Here is a 13,025-nt window from a genome sequence, read left to right as displayed (position 1 = left end):
ACTTTTGGAGTGGGCTTTTATCCTTGGAAGTCAGTGGAACAGGAACTCTGAACAGCCAAAATGAACAGTGTCTTTTATTTTTTCCTGGAAGCTTAGCTTTAGCCCAAACACACACAACAACTTAATCCTTTTCAAAACACACAAGGCCATCAGGAATTCAGTGTGGTCAATGGAAAAGGTAATGTGCAACACGATGCTCAGAAACAAATTATTTCTTGATATTATCTCACTTTTCAGGTTTAAAAAAAAACAAACAGAAAAAAAAGGAGCCTACACTGGAAGAGTTTCTACACATGAAAAAAAGTGGTAAATACATTTAGTTAATGTTCTGGTTTAAATTTTTCTTTAATTAAATTTCTTTACTTTGAGTTCAAGTAGAAGAACGTATATTTTAAAGACAACAAATTAACACTCGCCAAAGAAAAAGGTCTATTAATCTGTAGAGAGATAAATAAATAAAATGAAAGATGTCTAGGAGGGAGACTAAAAGCCTATTTCTCTCTCTCAAAGCCTCAGAAGTCTAGCTTGTGCTATTGTATTTCCTTTGGGAACTCCCTGGAATGGGCTGTGTCTATAATCCTTTTGTAAAATGGGGCTCTGATGGCAGGGACTGGAAAAAGGGGACTTTCTAGAGGCCGGCCTCATACATCAGAACAATACTCATGAGCATTCCTAGGGGAAATAAATACAACTGCATAAAAGCCAAGTTATCATTCAAATACTAAAACAGCAGAAAACAGGCCATCAATCAACTCATTAAGATGTTTTATGAGAAAAACGTCTCCCTGTTTGCCAGGGAGGTGCTGATACCTTGTTGCCTGGTCTGGGACGGTGTGAAGCTGGAGCTGGAGCTGGAGCTGGAGCTGGCAGGACTGGGCTGTTCAGACTTTAAAGAAGAGAAAGGCAGCATCAGTAAACGCACGGGCCACCACACATCCAAAATTAAAGACAGCATCGCTGCTCAGATGCTGCCCTGCAAAAACACTGTGCAAGAAAGATGACTACAAACTGCCTTCTGTCAAAAACGCTATCAGAGGAGAGTCAGTGTCCTTTCCGTTTTGTCCACCATATTGTTATTAGCTGCAGAAACGAGCATAAAAACTGAAGGACAAGGAGAGAAACACCTGTGTCATTCTTGCGGCAAGAACCTGGCTTTGATTCCATGCCTGTGTTTACTGCTATCTGGATCTCTTTCTAAAAGATACCTAGATTACCCTTTCTGCAATGTTTGATTGACTCAACTGGTTAAAACATAGTGGTAATGAGGCCAAGGTCATTAGTTCAATCACATTATGAGCCAGTTAATTTTACTCTGGTCCAAGGCCATGACCCAACCCTAACCCCATTCATCCACAGTGCACAAATGGAGGCCAATGCTCGCACGGAGACCTGGCCAGCTCCTCCAAGTGAGTCAGGAGAAAATGTTACCACTACTTAAAAAAAAAAAAAAAAAAAAAAAAAAAAAAGCTACCCTGTAATAATTTCACAGCCCATTGATGCAGGGATAGAGTATCTATCATGCATGTACCCCAGTCTCTCACTCTCAGTGCATTCTCCACTCTTTAGTACCCAGTAAAAGTTCCACATCCTCCTTGACCCACCAAAGGCCAGAGCTCTCTTTCTTCCCCAAACCTGCCAAAAATATAGATCATCTGTCTGCTTATCAGATACACTGCAGTATTACGCTACCTCGGACATGCATGTCTTTTCTTTCCAGCAGCCTGCCAGCGCTTGAAAAAGCAGGGGTTGGGGCATCTGTCTCATCCTTCATGTTATCCCCATGTACTTAGCAACATGCATTGTACACAGCAGACGCTCTATATATGTGACTTGAAGGCAGCACATTAGGCCCTCTGTTTCCACATCTGCCAGTTTTTATGAGACTTTATAGTAGGTACAGATGGGAAGAGAAAATATATGGACAGAACTGTGCAGAGAAATTGATCATGCCACCAACACACTTGAACGTTACATATTTAAGACCCAAGCTAGTTTAAAATAACTTAATGTTGATAAATTTGATTGGAAGAGGAAACTACTTCCACACCATTTCTAACGTTCTCATAGTTTCAACTACATACTCATGTTACTTGAGAAACATTTGAGGTCTCATGTACAGGACACATCTACTTTGCTCAGTGGCTGATTACATCTATCAGGGCCACGTGGAAGACAAACTAAGAACACAATCAGAAGCCACTAAAATGAGAAGAATCTCCATTCTGTTTACACTATAGTTTCTTTCCCCTGATTTTTGCATCTCCCCTCCCAGCCCTGAGCCCACCACCCCCTCCTCTCCAGGCAACACCAAGCTCCACAGACTCAGACACAAGGAAGCACTTTGAGGCATTCCTGACGCACACTTCACATCCCCAGGCTGGGTGGGAAAACAGGTGTCAGCAATCTACCACTCATCCTGCAGGAAAAGAGCCAGACAGGGTCTCTAATGAGCAGCAGGCGGCCCACCAACCCTTCACCACTGCAAGATTTCCTTGAGATTTACCGCACAATGTACTACACATTGCTGTTCACAGCCCACGAAAAAGAGCCGGTTTAACAAGTACAGATGCCTGTGGGAGGGACTCTTCATTTTTGTCGAGTGGCTCTTCCACCGTGGAGTCACTCTGGTGAGTCACACAACAGAAAGGGCATTGAGCTAGCAGCGCTGCGCAGTGCCCAGCTGCAGAACACTCTCCCGGGATCCACAGAGCACTCGCTTTCCTCTCCAAGTTGCTCTTTTCAGCCGTGAACAGTGTCTGCAAACGGTATTATTTTGATAGCTCTGGAAACCATTTGGGAGCCAAAAAAAGAGGTTTTCTTACTTACAGTGAGTGGAGAGAGCTCTCATTCCCCATCCTGCCTGGCCAGTACACGTCACACTGGACTGAAAGGAGCTGTTCTGCCAGAGCTATTTGCTGAGAGTGACATTAATTGGGATCAAGAGGATGGTGGCAGTCTCTCTGGCTACCCCAAGCTAAACGTGACCCATCTGTCTCAAGCATCAGGTCAATGCCGGAACCAAACCTGGAGGCAGCCTTCTTTTGGTTTCTTAGCTGTAAACGTCGTTAATAATTCCACAGTTGCTAACCATCAGAAAACTGGCAAACAGTAAAGAACATAATACTGCAACAGGAGAAAAAGGCTTTTTTTGTTCAGCGTTTATCGTTAACACCCTGCCTTTCCCACAGAGCATTCGAGGAGGTTCACAACTGAAGACACATTAGTTCAATGAGAATATGAAAATAGAAAGTTCAAAGCTAGAGAGGTGGGTGGAGAAGGATAAAAATCGAATGATGGGAAGAAAATAACCATGTACAGGAAGATTTTTACAACCAGGGCAAGTTGTTGTGACCTTTTAGAGCTGAGGAGACCTCGGAGATGACCGCAGGCGGTGATTCTCATACTTTCATAAGCACTAGAATCAACTGGGAGACCTGCTGAAGTGCAGACCCCTGGACCCCACCCCAGGGTTTCTGCTTCTGTAAGTCTGGGATAGGATGAGAATCTGGATTCCTTACAAGTTCCTAGTTGAGCATGACGCTGTTGCTCTGGGGGCCAACCAGGCTTCTGAGAACCATTGGTCAAAGACTCATTCACAGCTGTGGATATTCATCAGAACCAGCTGGGTGGATTCTGTACATGAGATTCTGATTCAGTACCTTTAGTTTGTTTATATTTTAGAAGTTCAACAAATGATATTAATGAAACCACTGATATTAGGTTAATCACTTCTTTTTTAATAAACGCAAAAAAACCCTGCAAGTTTTGCAAAGAATCTGAAGTTTAAGAAAGTATAAGAGTATGCACCATGAGAAAATTAGAAACTTACTGACCTACCCAGAGGCAGCGTCCCCGAATACTATCTGAAGTATTCTGCAAGAAAAGCACCCTGATAGAACGGTTATCTATGAAGCATGAACAACCGTAATGTGGTGGGCGGACCTTAAACTAACCTAAGTGGACCAGGACGGAATTCTACTAAAAGTAAACTGCTCAGAAAGCCATTCTGTTACTAGATGAGGCTGACACAGTCAGATTTTATCAAGTCCAACAAAACAGAGCTATAGCTTAAGATTGCATTAAAAAAAAAAATCAGATTTACCCTCCAAAAACACAAATCAAGGATAATCATACAAACTAGGTAAGGTTATTTGCTTTACAAAAAAAAAATACCATAAACAGGGCTAGATAAAGATCTTTGTAGGGTTTAAGGATTGAAAAGATTACGGCATTCTCCTTCCCCCTCCCTGCGGGTGTCTGTGCCAAAACCTACGTGGAGGGAACTCCAATGAGGTTCTGATTTTTCCCCTAATTTAAGGCTTGTTCTTGAAATATCGAAATTCTCCTCACTAAAAAAAATTTTTGCTGCTTCTTGCTGATGTCCTAAGCACATGTTTAGCTGACGTACTGAGAAGAAGTTTCTTTAAATGGTGTGCTCCACAGTGACAAAAGTATAGGCTTAAGAATCTCAAATTCTGTTGCTCGCGTAGGATTGTGGGAAGACCGCTTAAGCATTCGTTTCATCGCAGAGGGAGGGCATGGAACCGCATGTCCGAGTGATCACGTTCAGTTGATACAATAAAAACTCCTGGCCCGCTGCTGTTACAGTGGCAGCTAATCAACATTTAGCTAATACTACTATTTATTTACAAGAGATCACACTCCTCTATTTCTGAAAACAAGATGTGTCTTTACTACCAAAACAACGGGCCTACCAAGGTATGCAATGCAATCTTCAACATTACACGGCTATGCAAAATCATTTTATAATGGATTTTCTACGGAGGGTTATTTGTATCCAAGACAAGTAAGAAAGACCGCATGTTCACAACTCCTAGAAGTTAAGTGCTTCAAAATTAGAACGCCTGTCAAGGTAGGGCACATGAGCGGACTTGTAAAACCTGCCACTGGTCCTGCTACCGCGGGCAGACTTCCTCCTTAGGTAATCAGAAGGCAGAAGTTCCGTCTTTTCTAATGGGCAACTATATTCATGAACAGAATTTCAATGTGATCTTTGAAACAATAAAAATAGAGAAAAGGGGAGAGAGTATAGTCACCTTTCTTCAGGAGAAAGGAAGAGAATACAGTAGAACTAAAAATTATTTTAGACACATTGCTACTTCTTTTGCACAGCATTTCTACTGGATTTAGAAAAAGAAAACACATACCCGGCAATAAAGATTATCTTCTTTGCACAAATATTCAGAAAGATTGTGTCAAGGATGAGTGTAATCAAAGAAGAAAACATAAGTGGAATACACTTTGAAAAGACTACCTCATTCATGAACTTAATGTGGCAATCATTTCATGATATATATGTGTATCAAATTATTATACACCTTAAACTAAGACAACATCTCGATAAAACTGAAAGACTACCTTATTTAGTTTCTCTACTATAAGAAACTGAAGATAATCCAACTCAACTTTCAAATATACATCTGATTTTAAAGAAAAATGACTTATAACATCTATCCTAAACAATTGTGGAAAATGTTCATCGTATGAGTGCACTCTACCTTCTCAGTTTCCATTAACAGCTAATATATAGTGAGAGCTGTATCAATAAAAGGTAAGGTCAAAGGAAAGCAAAGAAGTTCTGAAAGTTACAGAATAACACTTAATTTTAACAAGATTAAGGCAAGGGAAATTGTCAAAAGCCTAGAAACGAGAACTTTTATTTTCATTCAGTTTTACATTAATAACTGCTTCAAAATAATCCTGCCAAGAGAACAAAACCTTACTATATAGAAAGATATATGAAAATAAGATTGGACAAATCAGTCACTAACTCTAACCTTAATGTATCTTTGTGTAGCTCTATCACAGTCTTTATATTTCATTTGTTCTGCTATGAGAAAGGCAAGCGGACTAAATGTGTCCCCTCCACAAATTCATGTGTTAAAAGTCCTAACCTCCATGTGGCGGCATCTGGATAGTTACCAGGTTTAGATGAAGTCATGAGGGTGGGGCTCTCATGATGGGATGAGTGCCCTTATTTAGGCCAGACACCAGAGAACTTGCTTCCTCCCTCACCTCTCCTCCGGTGTGAAGACACGGTGAAAAGGTGGCCAGCAGCAAGCCAAGAAAAGAACCCTCACGGGGAAACCAAATCAGCCAGCAACTTGATCTTGGACTTCCCAGCTTCCGTAAATATATAAATAAATTCCTATTGTTTAAGCTACCCAGTCTATAGTGTTTTGTTATGCTAGCCAGAGCTAAGACAGCAGAACACACTTCTTATCTCTGTTTTACTTATGATGAAACAGAAGCACAATAAAATTAAGGGACCAGTGGGTAATAGGTGGTTTACAATCAAGTTTTGTGACATCTAATCCAGTTCTCTTTCTACGACACCTATTAACCTTGGGAAAGTGCTATCAAGTTAAAGCAGAGTTCTGAACACACTAACACCATTTTATAACACTAGTGTCAGGGAACAGAGTTTTCTATGTCACTGTGAAATTGAATATCCCTCTGTCTAAGGGACATCTTGTGATCGGCGCCCAAAGCAAACCAGTGATAAAACAAAACACTTAATCCCTGGGTCTGAATGTGTCTGTATCAGTTGCTTCAAACATTCATCCAATCAATACTACTACAACAGAGCCTGGCTACCCACCTCACTAGTTCAATACGTTTATTAAAAAAAAAAAAAAAGAGCAAAGAAATCTCTGAATGGCCCTGGTCCTCTTGACCTTGGCACTGATCAAGAGGACCAGCAAGCATGTATCAGGAAACACACCACGATCATTTATTTTATTTGTCTTCAAGGGTGATCTGCTCTCTTCCCCCAGCTCTTCTATACAATTCCCATAACTCCAGAGGAAAAAAGTAGATTTAATGCTTTAAATATCCTGTCAGCAACTTTTTGGAAACAAGGTCTCATGGAGAAAGGACACTGGAATAGCAGTCTGGAAACTTTTTGCTACTCAGGCCTGTGACCGTGTGGAAGAAACCACATCTCTCCGCGGCAAGCCCTCTCTATTTGTAAGTCTCGTGACAAACTGAATGAACTCGATGTTAACTTTTAATTGTATTTAGTCTTTCGGGCCCTGGTATTATCAAAAGCTATTGTTATGCCTGTCACTTGCTGGTAACACAGCAAGATCCTAAAAATCACCCTCCCTATACTTAGCGAGACAGGAAAGATCCGTAATTCTGTTACATTTTCAACTTACAGGCAAAGTCACCCTGGGTACCAAGCTAATTGGCTTTATACCGAGGTGCCTCTGTTTTATAATCGCCTTTGCCCTCTTTGTTATTATCGTCATCTTCACTATCATTATTAAACGCTGTCATCATTTGTACCCATCACCCCCTGTCTGAGAACACAAAATCCCATTAGGAAACAAAATGGCCTTGGGGAACAGCGGTCTATAAATCTTTCCATAAGACCCTTTTCCACACTTAGGGGTGGCTATAATTTTCTTTTAGCTTTCTCTCTTTTAAACAGAGGAGCCTCAAGTCTTTTATCTCTCATCACCAGTTGTACTTTGAAGCCTGCTACTGACTATTGCAGCCAGAACATGGGACCTTTCAAAAACTCCAGTTGTTGCGAGATGGTGTATGTGTCAGATGTGTTCTGAACATCACTCACTTGTTAAGAGCTTTAGGACTGAGAAATCATCTGGAAACACACACCATTTACAGTTGTACCACTATAAGCATGTTACTATTCCTTGAGCAAAGACTGTGTGAATAGAAGCTGAGTTTCACGAGGGGCCATTAAATACACCACTTAGTTGTAATGTTAGAGACGTATCTTTTAACTGGTCCTTTTTTTCCTCTTTTGTGTGTTTTGAGGGTAGAGGAAGAAAAAAGTTACAAGTGAGAGGGTTTAGAGCTGTAATGCCTCACAAAAGAGAAATAGGAAGAAAAAGTTTCCGGATAGAATTGCCCCATAATTAACTGTTATTGAAGCTGACCAGCGAGCATCAAAATACCACTGCTCATCAGCTAACAATAAGATCCTTTAACTGTTGTCAGAACAACTATTCAGTAACTTGTGAAACAACCCACCTACCTGTGTGGAGCACATGACATCTGAAATAATGGAATAGTATTAGTGTATCCTCTCTCCATGTAAGGGCAGTGTTGAACCAAAGTCCTAAAAGTATGTTATATATGGTTAGAGCACTCAGTTTGGGATTATAAAATTTTTAACATTAAATTAAATAGAATGAATTCAGAGTATCATAAAGGTGGTAATTAACCAAAATGAAGTAAAACAGATGATACCTAAAGAGACCATCTTGACAAGACATTTAACTGCGTTTCCTCATTAACTTTAGACCTTTTTTAAAAAATGGCTTACTTAAAAACGACCATAGAGTATCTGACTGACACCAATAGAATCTTTACAGACTTACACAAATGTCAAGAAGTTTTATTAATTTTAATCTCTCCACTATCTTAGAAAATTTTCCCCATTAAATGTGAAGCTTAGATTTACTACCGCAGCAGCAGCAAGAGTTCACCTTATTCTCTAAGTCCTTATTTCCATGGAACTTTGACTTCCAAACTTACCAAAATCCACTGGGAAAAAAGAACTGATTTAAAACTATCTACTCATCATCAGGTAAAAAATGCAACATCTCTCATTATCAGTCTATACAGCGTAGATTGTTGATGGTTGCAAGGACTATTCTTTACAAGCCTTGTGTCCTCCCAATTAGAATAACAGTGCGTTTTTCAGATATCATACTGGAGCTCTTTATTCTGGATGAGAGCAGCCCAAAGTTTTCGGGTGTGGATATGCACGTATGTGTTCACAAAGATAAACTGAAGGTAACCCATGGGGGAAAAGAAAATAAGGGAACCTTTATCTGTGTTTATTTTCTGTCTTTTCCTTTTAGATTTTCAATTTTTCATATGTGCTTTCTTGTACATAATGTGTTAATATAGCTATTAATATCTGTGTAATTTGGAAATATACATATATTGGGATATACGTTTACTAAGGGAGATGAGGTTTAATACCAACTCTATAGGTAATTATCAGTTTTAACGCTGTAATTTACCAGCTCAAGTCTTAATTATATGGCATAGATTTCAAATTCTGGAGCGATGTATGCTAAATACATAAGGCAGTGTCATTACCATTTACTCAGGGACTATCTGGATTTTTGTATTTTATAGTATTTATGACACTCAAAATTGACTTAGAGCTTAAATTTTTAATTTTAAGTAAAAGTACTGCAACAGAGTTCCTTATCAAATAAGAGGTAACACTTATTTAAAAATTTTTTAAATGCACATCATCTTAAAATAAAAACCCAACACAAAATACTTAAGGATGACCTCCTTTTCCCCTGAAATTCGAAATTATCTTCATTGTGGCTCTATTTGAGACTTTAATTTTACAGTGTCTGCTGAAAATTACACAATATGAAGTGAAACTGAAAATGTAATAAACAGCCTAACATCTAAATATCTTATACTTATATTCACTTCTATTAAAATGTTAAGTACTAACAAAATGTTTGTAAAAATAAAACTGTTTTTTTTTTAATTCCCTTCTCTCTTAAGGAAAATGAACTAAAATAGCAAAAACAGCACATTTAAGAGATAAAGAGCACATTTCTCATGTGAAAACATTAGGAGGCGAATTTTTTCTTTTCTTCTCCATGTACCCCCTTAAAAATGTGATCTTTAGAATCAACATGCTGCCTACTAGTAATATTAGATTCTTGTCAAGAATAGGAGGAATGTTACTGGCTTATAAGGCTCTAAAGGAACCTACATTTCCATGCACACATGTTATATAAGCCAAACAGTTGCTTTTCTTCATAAATCAATCCATTGTTGCACTTCATAATGAGAAGGCAGATTTACTGCCTTTTACCGCCTTTTCTCACCATCAGAACGATGCCTATTTGAGTAATAGAACGTTTCTCTTCTTCAAGGGTGTTTGGGATTAGGGAGGCAGGGGCAAGAACCTTTAACATCTGCTCCCTTCAAGTGAATGACACCTCCAGTTCTCACAGCCGGAATGCTGAAAAGCAAATACCCATAAGTTGATAAAATTCTCTAACTTGAAGCAGCGCAGCACTTTAAATATGCTAAGGACACACACACTTCTGAAACACACGTTTGGGACTTGAAGGTTACCCTCTAAAAAGGTAAAGCATGTCATTTTGGCTGCTAGCATTACAATTCAAATGCCATAAAATCATCATCATAGTTAGAACAATAGGCGTTTAGAATAAAGACCTTTGATTCCATCATCTTGAATTTTCTCTAACTCTGAAAACAAATCTAAAGCACTGGCTGGTAAGACTAACCATTTGTTATCTCAATATTGTGCAGTAATAACAAAGATAGTTTATAATACAGACCTACATTCTTCTGTTTTTATTTACTTAATTTATTCTTCCCTTAGGGAGAAATATTTAAGAATTGTGAACTTTAGACTTCAATTTAAAAACAAGACAAAGGCACTTGTCAGCATCTAATTCCTAACCATCTGCCTTTTAAAAATACACACGCATGTACTCACCCACTCACTCTAGTTAGGCTAAACATTCTTAGCAAGTAAGTAGATCTTGATGGATCTAAACAGAAGTTTCAGTAATCATAGTTCTACTTTTGGAAACACAGCTATCTTTACACAGGCGGCATGATTCCCACTAGCAAATGCAATCTACTATAAACAAAAAGCAAACAGACCCCATCCAAAACAAATAAATAAAGTGAGGCAGGTACTGGATTCAAGAGGAACCTCTGTTTTTGAAGAAAACTAAATTACGTCTTCTGTCCATGAATATGGAGTATCGCTAGTGAGCTAACACTTCTTGTTACTTTGGGCTATCTTTTGTCACTTAAGCAATGCTTTCTGACAGTTTTACAGGCTGTTATCCCAAGGACTTCAGTATTTATGGCCTTTATTCACTTGGGTTTTCTGCTCTTATCCACTGGTTACTAATCACTAAATAGATTTTTTTTTTTTTTTTTATGGGACTGAAATTAGCTCAAAGGATGTCCTTCAACAATGGCAGCTCAGGACAGCACCGGCTAAAGGTCTTCTCCTCGGCCTCTTCCTTGCTCTCCTCAATTTTCCCTTCCTTACAGACAAGTTAATGAGAGCTCAGATCCTTCAGTTAGAGCAACAGCACAAATGATTTACAGCATTCCTGGGGCAGGGTTTGGAACCATTTGTGAATTGATCCTCAGAAACTCATTCAATTTCAATATCTCAAGAATGATTTAAAGGCCTAAACTTGTTTTTAATCTTCATGAAACAAGAGCATTTCCTACTCAGAGAATCATTAGTCAGGAAAAACTACAAACCTTACTGTACATATAGCATTTGTATGGCTACAAATTATACAAACCTTACTTACTACACACAGGCACACACAAGCATGAATATTTCAAATAGATACGTGATATTTTAAAATCTCAGCACGTTTGTTTACAATAAGGCATTCAAATTTCTTCCTACGCAGTAAAGGCTACTTACTGCCTTTTTATCCACTCAACTTAAAGGACCCAAGTGCTGAAGAGCAAGTAGCAAACACAGACTCTTCTTGCCACTTAATTGCATTGACTTAAAACATGTCCTGAGAGATTGGTTTTTATCTTATGAACAATGTGACATGTGTAAGAGATCACGTCCTCTTTTACCAGCTGGCCGCTAGAAGTTTCAAAGTCTGGAAAGTGGTGATTTCTTATAAGCTAAAGATCTGAAAGAAAACTAGAAATAGCGATATTACTATTCTCATAAACTTCTGGATGAACTGAGCAAATTGCGCAACTTTGAGTGAGTGTGTGCTGAGCACCGGGGGTGGGGCAGGGAGAGGGGACGACTAGCTTCGCAGGAGCAGGGAAGCTCCACTTACTGCTCTACAATAGAATCTACCAAACATGACTCTTCCTGGAATGAAAGGGATTATTATGATCGGCTTCTGGTTTCTCTGAAATTATGCTGGAATGAAAACATTTAAAAAGGAAATGTTGTTTGAAAAAAAAAAATTCTTAAGCCTTTAGATATTTCCATGTCTGGGCAAAAACAGTATGTTCTACCCATCAGGAAAACAATTTTAAATTATGGAATTTAGTATTTACATGAAATTAATTTGCCTGTTTCTATATCACATTAACTGTGTGGCTATCAAGTGATTGCATTTAATTTATAGAGACTCATAGGGTAAGTTCTTGAATGTGGTTCCAGGAAAAATTATTTCTGCCAATGAATGTGCATGCTTTTTGACATTTCAAATATGAAACTATGTAACTCTCATATTTCTCTAGGAAGAAAATGGTAGACCTTCTTGCCGGTGTGTAAAATCTGCTTGGCTCTGAATGCATGCTATGTTCTTTAAGTTTTGTTACTGTTTAGCTTGTATCTGTCATGTATATTAACCTGGAAGCCTGATTCCATTCAGTCATACAGTATGACTATTAAATAAGTTAAAAATTAAATACATGGACCTGTGTAAGAATTTACATACTCAAAAATTTTAAAAAATAATAAGATAGTCTCCCTAGGATTATCAAAATGAGATTAAGGAAGCAACATTTTAATGTGCAATTAAATGACAGCTAATTTGTATCAAATACTCTAGTGCTCAGATGACAAGGGCTGGCCTGCTATTTTTTAGTAAGTTAAAAAGAGTGCACTGTTTGCTTTTACACTTAAAAATATGTGAATGGGGAAAGAAAAACATTTTGGGTGTGTGGCTTTGTAAACGTGATAAGCTATGTAATAATGAAAAAAATGGAAGAATAGTATTATTCTTTTCTAAATGAAAAGATTCATTTCAGATTAGTACAATATTTATGTCTAATTCTTAGCTTCTCTAAGAAAATAAAAGGAAGTCTATAATATTATAATCATAAAGAGAAAAAAACTTCAATTTCTTTAATATGTATTTTAATAATTTCTGGATAGATGAATGTGTAAATGCTTCAAAGTCAGAGAAGAAGAGTCATCTTTTTTCCCCCCTACCTTAAATCACTCTGGGGAAAAAATGCACATCAAGGCTCCATTATACCATGAGGTGTTATAAAATCATACCTCT

The 13,025-nt window shown here is 38.3% G+C and overlaps 1 protein-coding gene across 3 annotated transcripts in view; it reads right to left on the bottom strand.

Moving 5' to 3' along the window:
* Positions 1–13,025, bottom strand: part of MLLT3 (MLLT3 super elongation complex subunit) — a 241,104-nt gene that overhangs the window by 21,977 nt on the left and 206,102 nt on the right. For all 3 annotated transcript variants that reach the window (XM_074361513.1, XM_074361514.1, XM_074361515.1), the window contains one exon: positions 811–886. In XM_074361513.1, coding sequence (XP_074217614.1) covers positions 811–886 — 76 coding nt within the window. The remainder of the gene's footprint in view (positions 1–810; positions 887–13,025) is intronic.

The sequence above is a fragment of the Camelus bactrianus genome, chromosome 4 (assembly GCF_048773025.1).
Source record: "Camelus bactrianus isolate YW-2024 breed Bactrian camel chromosome 4, ASM4877302v1, whole genome shotgun sequence".
NCBI lineage: Eukaryota > Metazoa > Chordata > Mammalia > Artiodactyla > Camelidae > Camelus > Camelus bactrianus.
The sequence above is the reverse complement of the archived record's forward strand: the minus strand, read 5'-3'. Positions and strand labels throughout refer to the sequence as shown.